Source organism: Agelaius phoeniceus, chromosome 7, assembly GCF_051311805.1.
Source record: "Agelaius phoeniceus isolate bAgePho1 chromosome 7, bAgePho1.hap1, whole genome shotgun sequence".
Lineage (NCBI taxonomy): Eukaryota > Metazoa > Chordata > Aves > Passeriformes > Icteridae > Agelaius > Agelaius phoeniceus.
In genome coordinates this window covers 15,177,343-15,193,116 of record NC_135271.1, presented here as the reverse complement: position 1 = coordinate 15,193,116, position 15,774 = coordinate 15,177,343, and the positions used below count along the sequence as shown (strand labels likewise).

The window sequence follows — 15,774 nt, the reverse complement described above, 5'->3', positions numbered from 1 at the left end:
CTCAAGGGGTGTTTGCTTACAGAATGCTCGTGCCAGAGGTATTGATTTGTGCAGAAAATGTGTGAGTTAAAGCATCAGAATCTCAATGGAACTTGAATGCTCTGGTCAAAATGTTTGCTTTGTGAACAGCAATTTACAGAAATGGTTCTAATGTCACTGCTGTCACCACCAGAGGGACTCAGAATTTGGAAAACTCTCAAACACTGAGCTTTGGCCTGTTAAATGTGCTTGTTAATTGGTGAATCACCAGTGTTTGTTCATATGGCACAATTAATAGTAACATCTTTGCCTTGCTTCATGCTGCCTTAAACATTTTAGATTATTGAGGCAGATCTTTATCTGCTTTGGCTTCATTGAAGTTGTTTCATTCTTAATTTCAGTGGTTTGTTGCAGAGTTCATTAGAAACCTCAATTTTGGGTCATTTGTCTTTGTTTCCAAAACTTCTGTGTGGGTTTATTAGCACAGCATTCATTAGAAAGCTCAGTTTTGGTCATTTGTCTTTGTTTCCAAAACTCCTGTGTGGGTTTATTAGCCCAACATCCCCACCTGTTTGCACACGTTCAGAGAAGGAGCACAGTGCTGCCTTCTCCTGGGTGTGAGCATTTTGTTTTCATTTTTTCACAAGAAAAGCCACTCATTCTTGTGCCAAGGCACTTAGAAACACAGGAGTGTGCACACACCACAGGGAATTGTCACACTTCAAAGGAGCTCTGGTGATTGTGAACTCTGTTCTGAACCTTGCAGGAGGCAGAACTGCTCAGCTCAGCCCTTCAATGTCTCCCTTTTTTGGGATCAGGAAAGGGCAGGCAGGATTCATTATGGTGAACATCACACAAGCACACAAAGCAAGAAAGGAAAGCAGTCAACACTTGAAAATAATTGAACCAGGTCCTAAACTTTGCACTGCAGTGGAGATTGGTGTGCCACTATGAAAGGCTGGTGAATTTAAAGAAAGGAGTGAGAGAATAATCTTAGGAAAAGTTTTCATAGCTGCAGCCTTCAGGGGTTGGTTGTCACATCTTTTTTTATCAACTAGGAAGGGAAAATTGAAATCAAGTCCTTGATTATAGCTGAAATTACATTTGTGTGTGTTCTATAAAGGCAGTACTTTAGCAAAGTATGGCTCCAGTGTTGTTTTTCAGTGCATGGCTTTGGTTAAATCAGCTCTGGCTGCAGGTGGGGGATTTTAAAAGAGTGAAGTTGGGAATTGTTTAGGTAAGTGTGGTTTGGTGGTTTTTTCTCTTGGTGTAGCAGGCTGCAGGTGCAGGGTGTGCCAAGCACGAGGGAAATGGGAGTCAAATCAACATCATTGCACTGCAGAGAAATGCCAGGCTTGGTAAGCATGGATGGCAGGAGGACTTCTGGAGGGTTGTGATGGGATCAGTGTGGATTCAGTGCCAGCAATTCTGAGCGACAGTTTGCTTCAGATGTGTGTTTTTGAGAGTTGGTATTGAAATCTTGCACATTGTCAGCCCAAATAAATGGGCTGTGTCTGTGGAGGCCTGAAAGCAAAGCTAGAAGAGGAAAATAAGACCACAGGAAAAGCCAAAAATATACTCAATTTTATTTCCTAGGACCTTAGAAGTAAAGAGGGACATACCTTGGTGCATCTGGTTCATAAGAAATTGAAAGTAGGATTTCAATAAAATACACAAAAGCAGGGTTTTTCCAGGGAAGGTGACTTGGCAGGCTTAGGAACACCCTCAAAACTTCATTTCCTAGGGGCTGTGGAACAGAATCAGGATGCTTCCTTTCTTTTATGAATGTTAAGCTCAGGAAATAAATAAAAGGAGAATTTAATTGAATAGGAGTGCATATCACTAACAAAAGCTGTGCTTGGGAAATGCCAGTGCTCTGTGTGGTAGCAGCCCTGGTGCTTCAGCCTTGGCAGAGCTGAACTCCCCATCAAAGGAGGATACATTTACCATGTCTGTAGGGCAGATGAGCATTTTTAGTAATGAATTGAGTGGCTTAAAGAGAAATTTCAAGGTAAACTTCCACTGCAGCTTAAATATGTTTTTAAATAAAATTTGATTTACGGGTTGGTTTAAATTAGATCTGTCAGTTTGGACTTGAAGAAGAGCTTTATGCTTGTATAAATAATGGTTTTGTTTCTCTTTTTTCTTTCAACAGAGGTTGCAGACCTTGAAGCTAATTTACCTTGTGAGTACAACATTTAATAGTATGCATTTTAAAGGGGGAAAGGGCCATTGAAATGAACATTTTGACTGAAGTGTGAATGCTGATGGTATTTGGTAACTGTGCAAAGCTCCACCACTGTGGCTTGAACAGATTTTTCTCTGTTGCTTCCTCTTCTGGGGCTGTGGAGAACTGGACCCTCATTAGTGTCCTTTGGAAGGAGTATTGATAATTTACCTCCAGTTTTTAATTGCTGGGGAGTGGCAGCAAAACTTTCATCAAGTGCCCAAAAGGTTCCTGGGACTCAAGGGTGCAATTAGTGCCTCACTTGTGGTTTTTTCTTTATTCTCTCATTTTCAAAACAGGAGATTCTGATTTAGGGGCAGAGCAAATAGCTCAGCTCCAAGGGAGCATGAAGTCAACCTTCAGTTTTTTCACTTCCAGATGTAACCTGATGTCTTTGTTAATAGTGAAAATACTCATAAAAAGTAATTTTTTAAGAGTGATCCATATTCTCTAAAAAAAAAAAGAAAAAGGCAAGATAATGGGGTTTTAGACCTGGAATCTTACTTGAGATCTAAGCCTTCCTTAAATGAAGTTATAGAGAATTTACGGAGAGCAATTTTAGGTAAAGTTTTTTCAGTTCTGTTATAGGGTAACAAATGCCAGAAGTGTCTGTGCTTTCAGTTCCTGCAATGTGAGTGCTTTACTAGGCTTTGTGTACAGTTCTAGGTAGGTTTTTTCAGGCAAATAGGATTTATAACTATGATACTGCTTAGCTCCTTGGCTGCAGAAAAGGAACAGCCAGCTTGATGGGTTAAGAGGCTAAAGACTGAATAATGTGGGTGATAAAATAACCATGATAGACTTGTCTCCTCATGGCAGCCAGCAGTGGAGAGCTCATTTCTGATGTGAATTTTTATTTTGCTTCACAGGTACATGTAAAGTGAATTTTCCTGACCCAAACAAGCTCCATTACTTTCAGCTAACTGTAACCCCAGGTAATTTTTTCAACATGTAACTTTAGTTTCTGTCTGTGTTGATGTTTAGGAAAGTAATTCCAAGAGGAATTCCAATAAAGCCTCAAGTCAAAGAAAATCTGGCTGCAATAGTGATTATTTCATTAAAGAGATGGAGAAACTGGGCTGACTTTTGACAACCAGATTCCAGTAAAAAGGCCTTAAAAATGAGTAGGGTTAGGAAATACTGATTTTTTTTTTTTTTGCTTACTTGGATTGAGACCTTTTTTCCTCTCAGCCAGTTTCAAACCACCTTGATTTATTTTTGCATTTCAGCCCTGTTAGGTTGTGTGTTCCCCTGTGCTGATTGTTTGGTTCTGCAGAGGTGCAGAGAGAGGCTACCAATGTAACCCTGCTAGAAAACCTCAAACCCAGGTGTGCCTGCAGGTGCTTAACAAGGCAGAATCTCTGAGTTTTTGATTGTTCAAATATGTGAAATCAGATTTCTTTTATTATTAACACAACTTGAGTATCCTGTGAAGCTCTTGCTGCCAGGCTGGTCAGTAAAAGCATTTTCATAAATTATCATTTCCATGTAAATTTCTTAATAGCCACCTGAAATTTGCATTTTGGAATAAAGGGCTGTATTTTATGGATGAATTTGCATGGAAGTTTATTTAAACTTGACAGGCACTTGTTGTATTTGCTCCTGTGCAGCTGCTCAGGTGAGAGCATTGCTGTGTGCAGTGTTAGGTATGCTGGGCCCGTGTCCCCCTGCAGCTCCTTCTCCTGGGTGCCCATTTTCTGTGGCTGCTTTCTGCCAGCAGAATTTGGGTGAGGTGTGTCAGTCACGCTGGTGTTTGAGCTGGAGAAACTGTGGTGTGCACTTAGTGCCTGGGATCTTTCTGTAATCCAGGATTTTGGAGCCAGAGCAGCACTAGGTGTCACTGTTGCTGTTCCTTAGCCCAAACCAACTGGGCCTTCCTCCAGCAGAAATTTTGGGTGGTCTCTGTTAACAAGTCCATTCATGTGACTCCCTTTTGTGATGGAAAAATGAATGAGGCTGCCCTTGTCAGGGTAATTAAAAATAAACCCAAGAGCTGATCTAGAACTTTGGCCCTGTCGTTCTGTGTAGGAGTTGTGCTCATATTTACTTGGTGGGTGTTAATTCTGCTTGCACCAAATGCCCTTCACTTTACATGATGCTGCTTCTTTATTATATTTTGGAAAGGAACTGTCTTTACAAGAGCATCACTGTGCAGATGAGTGATGTGTGACAAAGCTGTCCCAACTCCAAGGTGTCTAAACCCCCTAGGAATTGTTTTGTCTGCTCTCTGCTGTGCAGCAGGATGCTGCAGGCAGAAACCAGCTGTTGAATGCAGAGCAGGGGTTTTGTGCCAATGATCTTGCCAATGAGATGATCTTAATTAACATTTTGTTACTCTAAATATAGCTGAAGTCTCTGCAGTTGCAGCCTGACCCCAGTAAACAGCTATTTTCAGCTGTGCATAATTCAGGTGTACAGTCTTGTGATCAGCCATAGTTTAGCACTCTAAAGGCAGAACACAGCACAGACCAAGAAAATCTTTGTTGTTTTCTGCCTCTCTTCAATACTGAAGTTCTCTCTAGTGTATGCTAAATCTTGGGTTTTTTCTGCCTTGAGGCAGCAGAGTGGTTGTCACAGAAGTTTTATGGCTCAAGCAGGCTTGAGCCAACTCTTTTTGGATTGTCTGAACAGTGTTGCATGAATCTTGACTTTGTTCTCTGCTGTCATTTTGAATGTGGCTGGTCCTGAAAGGACAGTAAAAGAAGCTTCCTTAGGCTTTCACAAAAAGACTAATTTGAATAAGAAAATAACCTTGACCACCAAGCAGAAATCCTTTCAGGTCCCTTGCTCAGCACCTCTCACAAAAACCTTTCTCAGCCAGTATTTAATGTGGCAAAATTATCCTGGTGATGGCAAGTTTTTAATTTTAATTTAAATGATTTTTTTGAAAATCTTGATGAGGATGACTGCTTTATATAACTGAAGGAATTCCAATCTCTGTATGCTCCAGTTTTCTGCAGTGGATAGAAAATGGCTCAGACTTGGATTTTTCTGCTGCAGTGGACAAACTCCCTGTTCCCCAGGCAGACACTGCTTGTTTTCTCTGCTGTCTGAAGCTTCTCTTGCCTTTTGTCATCTGAAACATTTGTTCTGCCTTTGAAAAATACCCTTGTGCCACCATTGCCTCTGTTCTTATTTTTGCACCAGTATCATATTGGATGAAAATCTGGGGGAAAATAAGGAGATGTTTAGAATCCAGGCTTGCTGCACTGGTATTTGGAGCACAAAATTGGAAGCTGAGGATTAAAATCATGGTAATGACCTGGAGAAAAATAAAGCAGGTGACTTTAGGTAGCTAAAAACCCAGAAGAGTAAGTGCAGTAAATGCAATTTCCCTTCAGTTCCCATGCTGTTGGACTAGTCTGGGCATGGTGAGGATATGTGAGTGCCACTCAGGGGGATTAATAAAGGCACTGTTTTCTGGTGAAATGCCCACAAATATTGGTGAGCATGGCTGATTCAGAGAGCAGCTATGCAAAGTGCATCCTTTGTGGCCTGCCTTAATTTTCTTGCATTTTCTTCTAAAGTGAGGAAATAATTTGGTTAAGTGTTTTCCAGAGCTCTTTCAGCCATTAAAACACCCTACAAACACAAGCTTAGTCAGGTTGTTGGAAGTGAAACTTGAGGCTGAAGTGGGAGGGATGCTTGCTCTGCTAATACAGCTTGAAGACATAAATTTAAGCAGTAGGAGGAAAACTGTGGCTCAGACATCCTCCCTTTTTAGCAAAAGTCCCTGTGGCCAACTTCCTAAGTTATGTGTTAAAGCTGTTCCATTTGATGGGTTTATTTATAGCTCTTTCCTCACTGTTAACTCTGCCAGGACTTTTTACCCACCACTTTTCCATGCCTAAAAAATTGAGGATTTCTCTCTCAGTCTGAGAACCTATTTACTTGAGATGCTGAAAGATGACTTCATTGTGAATTATCTTGTTAATGCAGTGCAAGATTTCTGGCTGGGTACTGAGGCTCTCCAGAATTTTTAATATATATTTGAGTGACTGGTAATGAGTAGCATGATTGTTGCTTTAGGAACACAGAGGCACAATTGTATAAAAGAGGGGAGGAGAGATGTCTTGCTCTCCTAATTGTGTAAATATGTCCTTGCTAATTTGATAGCAGAGCCAGTAGCTTACCCAGTTAGTGATTGGTGACAAGGTGTAAAACCAGAATATAAAATAAGTTGTAATGTGAGGCAGTGATGAATATTGAATTGTCTTGGAAGAAGACTTGATCTGAAAGTTCTTGAGTGTTTCTGTTGGACAGCCATTGCAGTGAGTGTTCATTAAACCTGGGGATTTTCTTTGACATAAAACACTGATGGATACATCCATCAGCAGGCATTTATTTCATTTTAGCAGGGGTGGAATGTGAAGAGCTGCTGCATGCTTTGATCCAAGCCCAGCCAGTCAAGGAACTAGTGAAATTAAGCCAAGGAAAAGAACTTCTGTACTTGGAAATGTGATCATTCCTGACACTTGCTTCAAATGTATTCTAGTGCTAGATGGTGGATAAAGTGCAGTCAGCTGTGTTCTGTTGGATAAATGTGTTAGAGCTCCTGGGGATATTGGACCATTTTCCAAGGATTCCTTTCTGGAGCAGTGTCTCACTCTGAGGGCATTGCACATTTGACAGGGAGCAGTTTTACCAAAGGCTATCCCTGTAACTCACCTCTTACTTCCTGTTCTTCAGTAAAGGCTTTGTTCACTGATTTTTGTCTCTGTATATTTAACAACAAAAGAGAAATGCTTTTCTCTTGCTTTTTTCCTAGAAAAATCAGTGCATGTCCCTTTACTTCCTGGGAAAGCATAGCATGCCTAAAATTGCTTAATAAATCCAGCTCACTTCAGAATTGAATTGGAGTGGGAATGGAGAATAGATTTAAAAAGCAGATCAGGAGGCAGCAACCTGAAGGAGGATTTGGATGACCTACAGTAGACAAGCTAGGGGTTTTTATTGTGGTTTGGAACAAGCCAGATAATAGTAAAATTCTTCTTAGTCTTTCTGTAAAGTCTGGATTGTTTCACAGAACATTTCTTTGCAGTGTTGGTTTAAGAAATATAAAAAAGCTGCATCATATAATGGTAACCAGCCCTCCTGGCCTTCACTGGGGCTGGAGTGCTCACGGTGCTTTGAGCCAGAGCATCCCTCAGATGTCTCAATCCCCCACTATGGGCTGGGTACCTGTTTCCTTTTTTTTAATGAGAAACCTCAGTAATGGCAATGCCAGGTGCATTTCAGATCACTTGCAAGCATTTCAGCTTCCAAGCACAGCTATTTCAAGAGTTGCAGTCTCTCTGGCATCCCATTCTATTAGCCCTGCTTAAATGCAAGTAGATCTTTTAATATGTCATATTTGAAAATTTAGCCATTTTAATAATTCAGTACTGAGTTTGGCAGAGAGGCAGACGTGTTCCTAGCAGATACATCCCAGTAAGATAATGACAGTGAAAGAGCCTGCTTGCCTTTCTTGAAGGACACTCTGAAACTCCTTGCACACAGCATTGTACTACTCACCAGGGTTGCCAGCACAAGTTTGGGAAGATGTGCTCAGTCCTGGAGCAGGGTTTAGCAATGCTTTGGAAAGCACAGATTTGGGAAGAAGTGCTAAATCTTGAAGCAGGGTTTTGCAGTACTTTAGCAAGTACTAGTTTGGGAAGATGTGCTCAGTCCTAGAGCAGGGTTTTGCAGTGCTTTAGCAGCACAGGTTTGGGAAGATGTGCTCAGTCCTGGAGCAGGGTTTAGCAATGCTTTAGCAGCACAAGTTTGGGAAGATGTGCTCAGTCCTGGAGCAGGGTTTAGCAATGCTTTAGAATCACAAGTTTGGGAAGATGTGCTCAGTCCTGGAGCAGCATCTAGCAATGCTTTAGCAGCACAAATTTGGGAAGATGTGCTCAGTCCTGGAGCAGGGTTTAGCAATGCTTTGGCAAGCACAAATTTGGGAAGATGTGTTAAATCTTGGAGCAGGGTTTAGCAGTGCTTTAGCAGCACAAGTTTGGAAGTTGTGCTCACTCCTGGAGCAGCATCTAGCAATGCTTTAGCAGAACAAGTTTGAGAAGATGTGCTCAGTCCTGGAGCAGGGTTTAGCAATGCTTTAGAAGCACAAGTTTGGGAAGATGTGCTCAGTGCTGCAGCAGGATCTAGCAATGCTTTAGAATCACAAATTTGGGAAGATGTGTTAAATCTTGGAGCAGGGTTTAGCAATGCTTTAGCAGCACAAGTTTGGGAAGATGTGCTCAGTCCTGGAGCAGGGTTTAGCAATGCTTTAGCAGCACAAGTTTGGGAAGATGTGCTCAGTCCTGGAGCAGGGTTTTACAATGCTTTAGAATCACAAATTTGGGAAGATGTGTTAAATCTTGGAGCAGGGTTTAGCAATGCTTTAGCAGCACAAGTTTGGGAAGATGTGCTCAGTCCTGGAGCAGCATCCAGCAATGCATTAGCAATTGCAGAATTTCTCCAGCTCATTCCAAGGGTCACTGATGTGGTGCTGCCTGCCACGTGCCAGGATTTGCTTCCTACAGTGAGAAGTTCAGTGCAAGGTTCCTCCAGCTGGATGTCTCTGTTCCTGTGGTCAAGATTTTTCTGGGACTGTTGGCTCTCCTGACTTCAAATTTTTGCTGTAGAAATGTTGGGAGTGCAGGAGGACACAATGCTCACACACTGCTTGGGTTAGGTGGCAGCTGAAGTGTTTGATGGTAATAATCCTGTGCTGTTGTTTCAATCTTGGTGTTTTTCTCTTATTTAACCATTTGCCTTGTTTTCCCTTTTCTAGATGAGGGCTATTACCAAGGGGGAAAGTTTCAGTTTGAAACTGAAGTTCCTGATGCCTACAATATGGTGGTGAGTATTTATCTTTAGTCTCATAGTTGTCATTTTAGATTTTCTTTGCAGGTAACAGGACTTCTGGGGGAACTTGGCATTGAGAAAGGATCTTCTGTCTCTTAATAAAATAAATCTCTGCAACTGTCTGGCAGAAGCTCTTGGAAGTGCAGATGAGCCAAACCTGAGTGTCCTTCCCTTCTGGCTGAGGTTCTGCTCTCTCCCATTAATTATTCATGCCACCTGCATTTAATGATTATTCTCATTAAAAAGTTATAAATCTAAGAGTGAGATAAGTGGACCAAAAGGTAAAAAATCTGTAATTTTCCCTCACATTCTTCTGCTTTGGTGTCTTACTTTGGTGTTGGTGGTTCAGAGTTCTTGCAGAGAGGCTGAGGAATGTGTAGGGGAGGATCCTGGAGAAGAGTTTCAGGGAAGATCTTTGGTTCCTGTTCAGCTGAGCCTAAATCCAGCATTATCTGTGTGTAGTAGTGGCAGTCACAGCTAGGTAGTGTTTGCAGCTGTGTGGGCTTGGTTGTGGCATGTTTGAAGTTGCCCTTAACTTTACCAAAGGATTTCATACTGTGGCAGAGGTCACCCTTAATAACTTCTGTGTATTCATTTTATTTCCTCTGATTTTTGTATTCCGGTTGTTCACCCAAACAACACTGCCGAAGGAAAGTGTTTGATCTGAGTTTTTTGATTCTCAGTTTCCATAACTAAAAAGTGTCTGGTTTGGTATTGTTCCCTGCTCAACACAGGCAGGAAAATCTACAGCAAGTGTTAATTAAATATTTTTAAATTTGAGCACCTCTTATCCAATACAAAAATAAAAAGTTCTGAAACGATGCAGGAGGTTGAATGTTGGATTGTGGTCAGGTTATCAATGCAGTATTAATCCAAATATTGAGGGAATTATGCTGAGGCTGTGGTTGGTTTCCTGCCAGGCAGAATGGGACTGACAGAGTTTTCTCCTGTTTTCAGGAGGGCTCTGCAGACCTGCCAGGGCTCTCAGCCCACAGGCAAGGCTGGGACACACACCTGCACTGGCCAAAGGAGTGGATCTGTGGAATTGTGGTGTAGTGGAGGAGCATAAACTAAATAAAGAGGAACAATTTGGAAGATCTGGTATTGTGGCCTGCAGCCAAACCTGTCAGTGCTTTGCTGGGTGTAGTGCTCAGTTTCAGCCAGTCTGAGCAGTTCTGCAGAAACTGCTGCTGGAAAGTGGCAGGAAATATCTCAGGGCTGGAGTGTAGTTCACCCCCAGGAACTTGTATCCTCTCTAGGGAAACCTGTGTCCCTCTGCTGTCCTTCCTCCTGGGTAAAATGGTTTTTTACAAACTGCCAAGAGAGGAGCTGCACTTGCAGGCTGGTTTAACAGAATGGTTTAGCTTTGGGATTAGCTGGTGTCCAGAGAAGACTTTTCAAATACCTTTGGTTCCACATTTCTCTCAGGAGCCACATTCCTTCTCCAGGTAAATTCATTCACTAGTGGAGAGATCAAATTAAATACCTAAGCAATACATAATGAAAACAAGATACAAGATCTGTTGGTACACCTCTCTCTTTAGAGTGCTGATTTATCAAGAACCAAAACTGCTCATTTTAAATCAAGCATCCCAGAGCAGAAGTGGCTGCTTGAAAATGGAGAAGGAAGTGAATGTGGTCACTGCTGTGCCCCCCAGCTGAGGCTGCATCTACCTGAGGAGTTTGAGCAGGGAAATGCATGGATTTGGGGAGCTCTGTTGTGCAGAATTTCACAGAACATCATCCTGAGGAAATCTCTGCACCTGCTGGTCCAGGGAGGGTTAAAAAATGACTTGGAAGAAGTTCCAAGGTGAGGTTTTTGTCTGAAGATGAATTTTATGGTGGTGCTGCAGTTGTCCTGTGTGTCTAAAAGTGAAAAAGGAGAGAGAGAAAAACCTTTGTCTTATTGTCAGGAGTGGGTTTTTCTAACTGAGAGCAGTGAAAATCACTTCAAAAGGATAAAGGAATTCTTTTGTTTCCACAGTACAAAAAAATGAGACACCATTTAATTCACTGTGAGGATTTGGGGATTTTTTTAAAAGAGTTTCCATAAATCTTTTTTTTTTGACTCATCAATACATTCCCTGTTTGAAGGTGCATATGGTAGAAATTTACTCTTTTATCTTGATCTAATGGCATGGAATAAATTCTGCTGCTTTGCCTTGCTTGAGAACTAGACACCATCTTTCAAAACAATGTGAAAGTGTAGCTAATGAAAAGCTTGTGCTGTTAGAAAACTTCTGAGGTGTTTTGGAGGTTAAAAAGATTGAGGCTGTTTTCTGTGAGCCACTTAATGACTGATGTTCCTTGAGTTACTGCACAGAAATGAAGTGGAGGAAAGGCAAAATCTGCATTATCAATCCCAGATTTGTTGTGCCACTTAATGACTGATGTTCCTTGAGTTATTGCACAGAAATGAAGTGGAGGAAAGGCAAAATCTGCATTATCAATCCCAGATTTGTTGTGCTGATCAGTGGTTTTTTTTTTCTAGAACATCTTCTTTTAGGTCTGTTTTTGGGGTCTCAGTGCCATGCATATTTTCTTACCTCTTCCAAGGAGTCTTAAATTTAAAAATTTCTTTAAAAAAGTGATTGGGAAGTTGGGAACAAAGTGAGATAAACCATATGATGCTACCATACAAATGCAGCTCTTGGAGCTGCTTTGCCTCTTGATTGAAGACATGCTTGGAAAAAGTGGAGGGAGAGATGACTCCACATTTATAATCTGGGATTTAATTGAAGTTCTGCAAGGTGCTGCTGTGAGCTGATGGATTCCAGGACACTTCCCATCAGAAATAATCTGCCTGATTGAAAGCTGCAAGTCCTAATGGCGAGAGCAGGGATGCAGCAACGTGCTGTTGCTAAGCTACTGACATTTTTATGTCCCACTCTTTATTTACTTCACAAAACTAGAGCAGAGGAGACTGTACTTGAAAAATCTGTACTTCAGAACCCCACTATGACATTCAGAAGTTTGGTGATGCTGCCTGTGGCTTTTCATTTTAGTGCCTCAAATTCAGCCGTTCAGTTTTGAGCAGGAGGGTCTGTATTTAAAATATTATTTATTTTTTAATTTTTATTTATTTATTTTTATTATTAGTTATTTATTATTAGTTATTTTGTTATCTTTGCATCCTCTTCTGTTTTTTTTTAACAAATCCCTGATTTGGACAAGCCTTGGTGAAGTTTTTTGGTTTAAATTATTGTCTTAACAGTTAAGTATGAAAAAACTGAATGACTTAGAGTGTTTTCCATGAAGGAATAAATTTTCTTGGCTTTCTTAAAATTTCTTTTTTTCTAAGGAAAATCCTAATACCAGCCTGGTTTTTATGAAGAATTGAGAAAAGCTAAAAGGGCAGGGAAGTCTCTTTTGACTCTTGTAGATGATGCATTGTTACCCTAAACATACAAATCCATACAAATCTATTTGCCTTTTTCTGTTTTATGAGTTATAACAGGCTTTTCTCTTAAAGGATAACACAGTAATTTGTTTTCTCTCCTGGCAGCCTCCAAAGGTAAAATGTTTGACAAGAATCTGGCACCCAAACATTACAGAGACAGGAGAAATCTGCCTAAGGTAGGAACAACATTCTGTTGGAGTTTTTTAACCTTGGAGGTTTCTCTGTTTGATAAAATATTGGATGTAACTGTCCTGACAGTATTTTTTGTGCTGATTCTGCATTTCACTTTTAGGAGCATGAAAACCTACTGAAAGTCTCATTCTTGCTGTGTTGTAGGACCATGGAGAGCCTGGGTTTTCAGGTTCAGAGTTAGTACTTTGTTTTACTTGTAGAACAAAAAATGGGGTAAAAATATCAACTCTATCCTAAATAAAATGTATTTGGTTTTTTTCTTGCCTCCCTCATAACTGAATCATCCTCAGGCCCTGAGGGAGGCTTTACCATTTAATGCCAAGTGTGTTAAGAGCTTGAAAATTCTTTTTATTTCAAAAAGGAAGGAAAAGTGTTCCTTAAACTTTGACAGTAATTATTCTTTGTTTGTTAATTGCAATATTTAATATCCAGTGATAAGACACATGTGCCAGTTATAACAAAGCAGGTTTGAGGTCAGGATAAGTCAGGATATGAAACCTGAAAGATTTACTTTGCAAGAGAGGCTTCTCTTGCCTGGGTGGTTTTCCTTGATAGTAAATGTTTCCTCTTCCAAATGAATTTGTGAAACTTTGCAATTTCATCCTCAACACCTGATGGTGAAATTGGCCAGAAACCAAACAGAAACAGAAGTGAGAAGCCTGCCTGTCATTTTTCAAGTTAATAGCACACAGAAGAAAAAGCAGATGAAGCAGAAGCAAAGCCCATAAGTGAGATTGAAAGCTGCTCTGAAAATCCTGCATGCTTGTCACCATGTGTAGCAAATCATTGCTTAAAGAGAAGCTGAATTTTTCCTCTAGATGGAAAAATCATTTTAGTGCTGTGTTGAGAGTCTTGGTGAAAATGAAGTTTTTTATTGCCCTTCCTAGGCAGGTCAGGCTCATCAGCATTAAGAAATTTAAATGTTCTGAGTGCAGGTAAAGGAGTGAGCAGGTGAGGTGTTTGTATAAATACCAGGCACCAAACCAGAGCTGGAGCTCCAGCTACAGCACAGCATCTTCTGTAAAGAAGTAAAGCCTCACATTCATAAAATCCAGAGTGGTTGGGCTTGGAAAGGACTTTAAAACTCATCCCATTCCCCCCCTGCTTTGGGTAGGGACACTTTCCAGCAGAGCAGGCTGCTCCAAAACCCATCCAGCCTGGCCTGGAGCACTTCCAGGAATGGGGCAGCCACAGCTTTTCCATCTCTGGAAATTATTTTAATTATAAGAGATGAATGTGGTGATTGGAGCATCATAATTCTAATGAAGTGGAGGCATTCTTTCAGCATCTGCTCTGAAACACTTTGGACTGTCAGATACCTCTACATATCAAACCCTGGAAATGTCTGGCATTCTATGGAAAAACTAAAATAACTAAATTGCTTTCTGCCTGTTAGAGAATGCATTCTATGTATAGTGTCTGCAATCAACTTACACAAGAGTCTTTGCATTAAAATAGCTTCAGTTATTTTTAAAAGCAGAAAATCATCTTCAGCAGTGCTTTCCCCCCATACAGCTCATGCTGTGGCATGTGTGGGTTGACAATCATCCCTGGATTGAAACATTCTAAACAGTTAACTTGTGGTCAAGTGTAGCAGTTCTGGGCAGGAAAAGTGGAGTTTTTCTGTGCTTTATGGACTGCAATTACCCTGGGCCATAATTAATGACAGATCCTAATTAGGTCTGGCCCATTCTGGGTATCACCTCCACTGCACAAGTGGATAGAAAAAGTGGAGTTTTCTCCAGTCTGATCTTCCCTTGCAGTAAATTGTTGTCACTTAAGCTGCAGCTTGGGTCAGCTGGAGCTTCAGAAGGTTTTACACTTAACTGCAATCACACAGTTCCCACTTTCAGGAGATGCTTTTTTAAAAGATGCCTTCATTTAAAAAGCAAACAATTCCTCAGAGCTTTCTGCCATGCAGGAGTTAGTCCCAGAATGAGGAGGTGTTTGTTGAAATGAAAGCTGAGCAGCTGACTGGTCACATCAGGGGCTGTTTTGGTTACTGAAAGTTCAAAAGCAGTGATTGTGCACTCTGCCCATGGAACCCAGGCTGATGTATGATTTGTAATCATAAGCTGGGAGATCTCCTTAGATCTGGGGAAAGGTTCTGTTGGGGGCTTTAATGATCATTGCCAATCTGTAGAAGAAAGAAGGTGCTGCTCTAAAAACAAACCCTATCACCAAATGAGGAGTTACCTGGGCCCTATTATTAATGACAGATCCTAATTAGGTCTGGCCCATACTGGATATCACCACTGCACATGTAGATAGAAAAAGTGGAGTTTTCTCCAGTCTGATCTTCCCTTGCAGTAAATTGTTGTCACTTAAGCTGCAGGTTGGGTCAGCTGGAGCTTCAGAAGGTTTTACACTTAACTGCAATCACACAGTTCCCACTTTCAGGAGATGCTTTTTTAAAAGATGTCTTCATTTAAAAAGCAAACAATTCCTCAGAGCTTTCTGCCATGCAGGAGTTAGTCCCAGAATGAGGAGGTGTTTGTTGAAATGAAAGCTGAGCAGCTGACTGGTCACATCAGGGGCTGTTTTGATTACTGAAAGTTCAAAAGCAGTGATTGTGCACTCTGCCCATGGAACCCAGACTGATGTATGATTTGTAATCATAAGCTGGGAGATCTCCTTAGATCTGGGGAAAGGTTCTGTTGAGGGGTTTAATGATCATTGCCAATCTGTAGAAGAAAGAAGGTGCTGCTCTAAAAACAAATCCTATCAGCAAATGAGGAGTGTGAAGCCAAAGGACACCTCTGTTCTGTGGTGGTGTTCACAGGGGTCCCAGGATGAAGGAAGAGATGAGAATCTTGACTTCATGTTTCAGAAGGCTGATTTATTATTTTATGATTTATATTATATTAAAAGAAAATTATCTACTAAAACTATACTAAAGAATAGAAGAAAGGATTTCATCAGAAAGCAAGGAATGGAATGATAATAAAATCTTGTGACTGCTCACAGCCTCAACACAGGTAACTGTCATTGGTCATCAAGTAAAAACAATTTCACATGCTGGGTAAACAATTCTCCAAATCACATTGCAAAGCAGCAAATCATGGAGAAGCTGAAGCTTCTCAAGAGAAAAGAAAAATCCTAATGAAAGGATTTTTCAGAAAATATGTCTGTG

At 40.8% G+C, this 15,774-nt stretch overlaps 1 protein-coding gene across 1 annotated transcript in view; it reads left to right on the top strand.

Annotated features, from left to right (window-relative positions):
* Nucleotides 1–15,774, top strand: part of UBE2F (ubiquitin conjugating enzyme E2 F (putative)) — a 61,287-nt gene that overhangs the window by 9,786 nt on the left and 35,727 nt on the right. The window contains exons 3-6 of the mRNA XM_054636191.2: nt 2,135–2,164; nt 3,076–3,141; nt 8,976–9,043; nt 12,555–12,625. Coding sequence (XP_054492166.1) covers nt 2,135–2,164; nt 3,076–3,141; nt 8,976–9,043; nt 12,555–12,625 — 235 coding nt within the window. The remainder of the gene's footprint in view (nt 1–2,134; nt 2,165–3,075; nt 3,142–8,975; nt 9,044–12,554; nt 12,626–15,774) is intronic.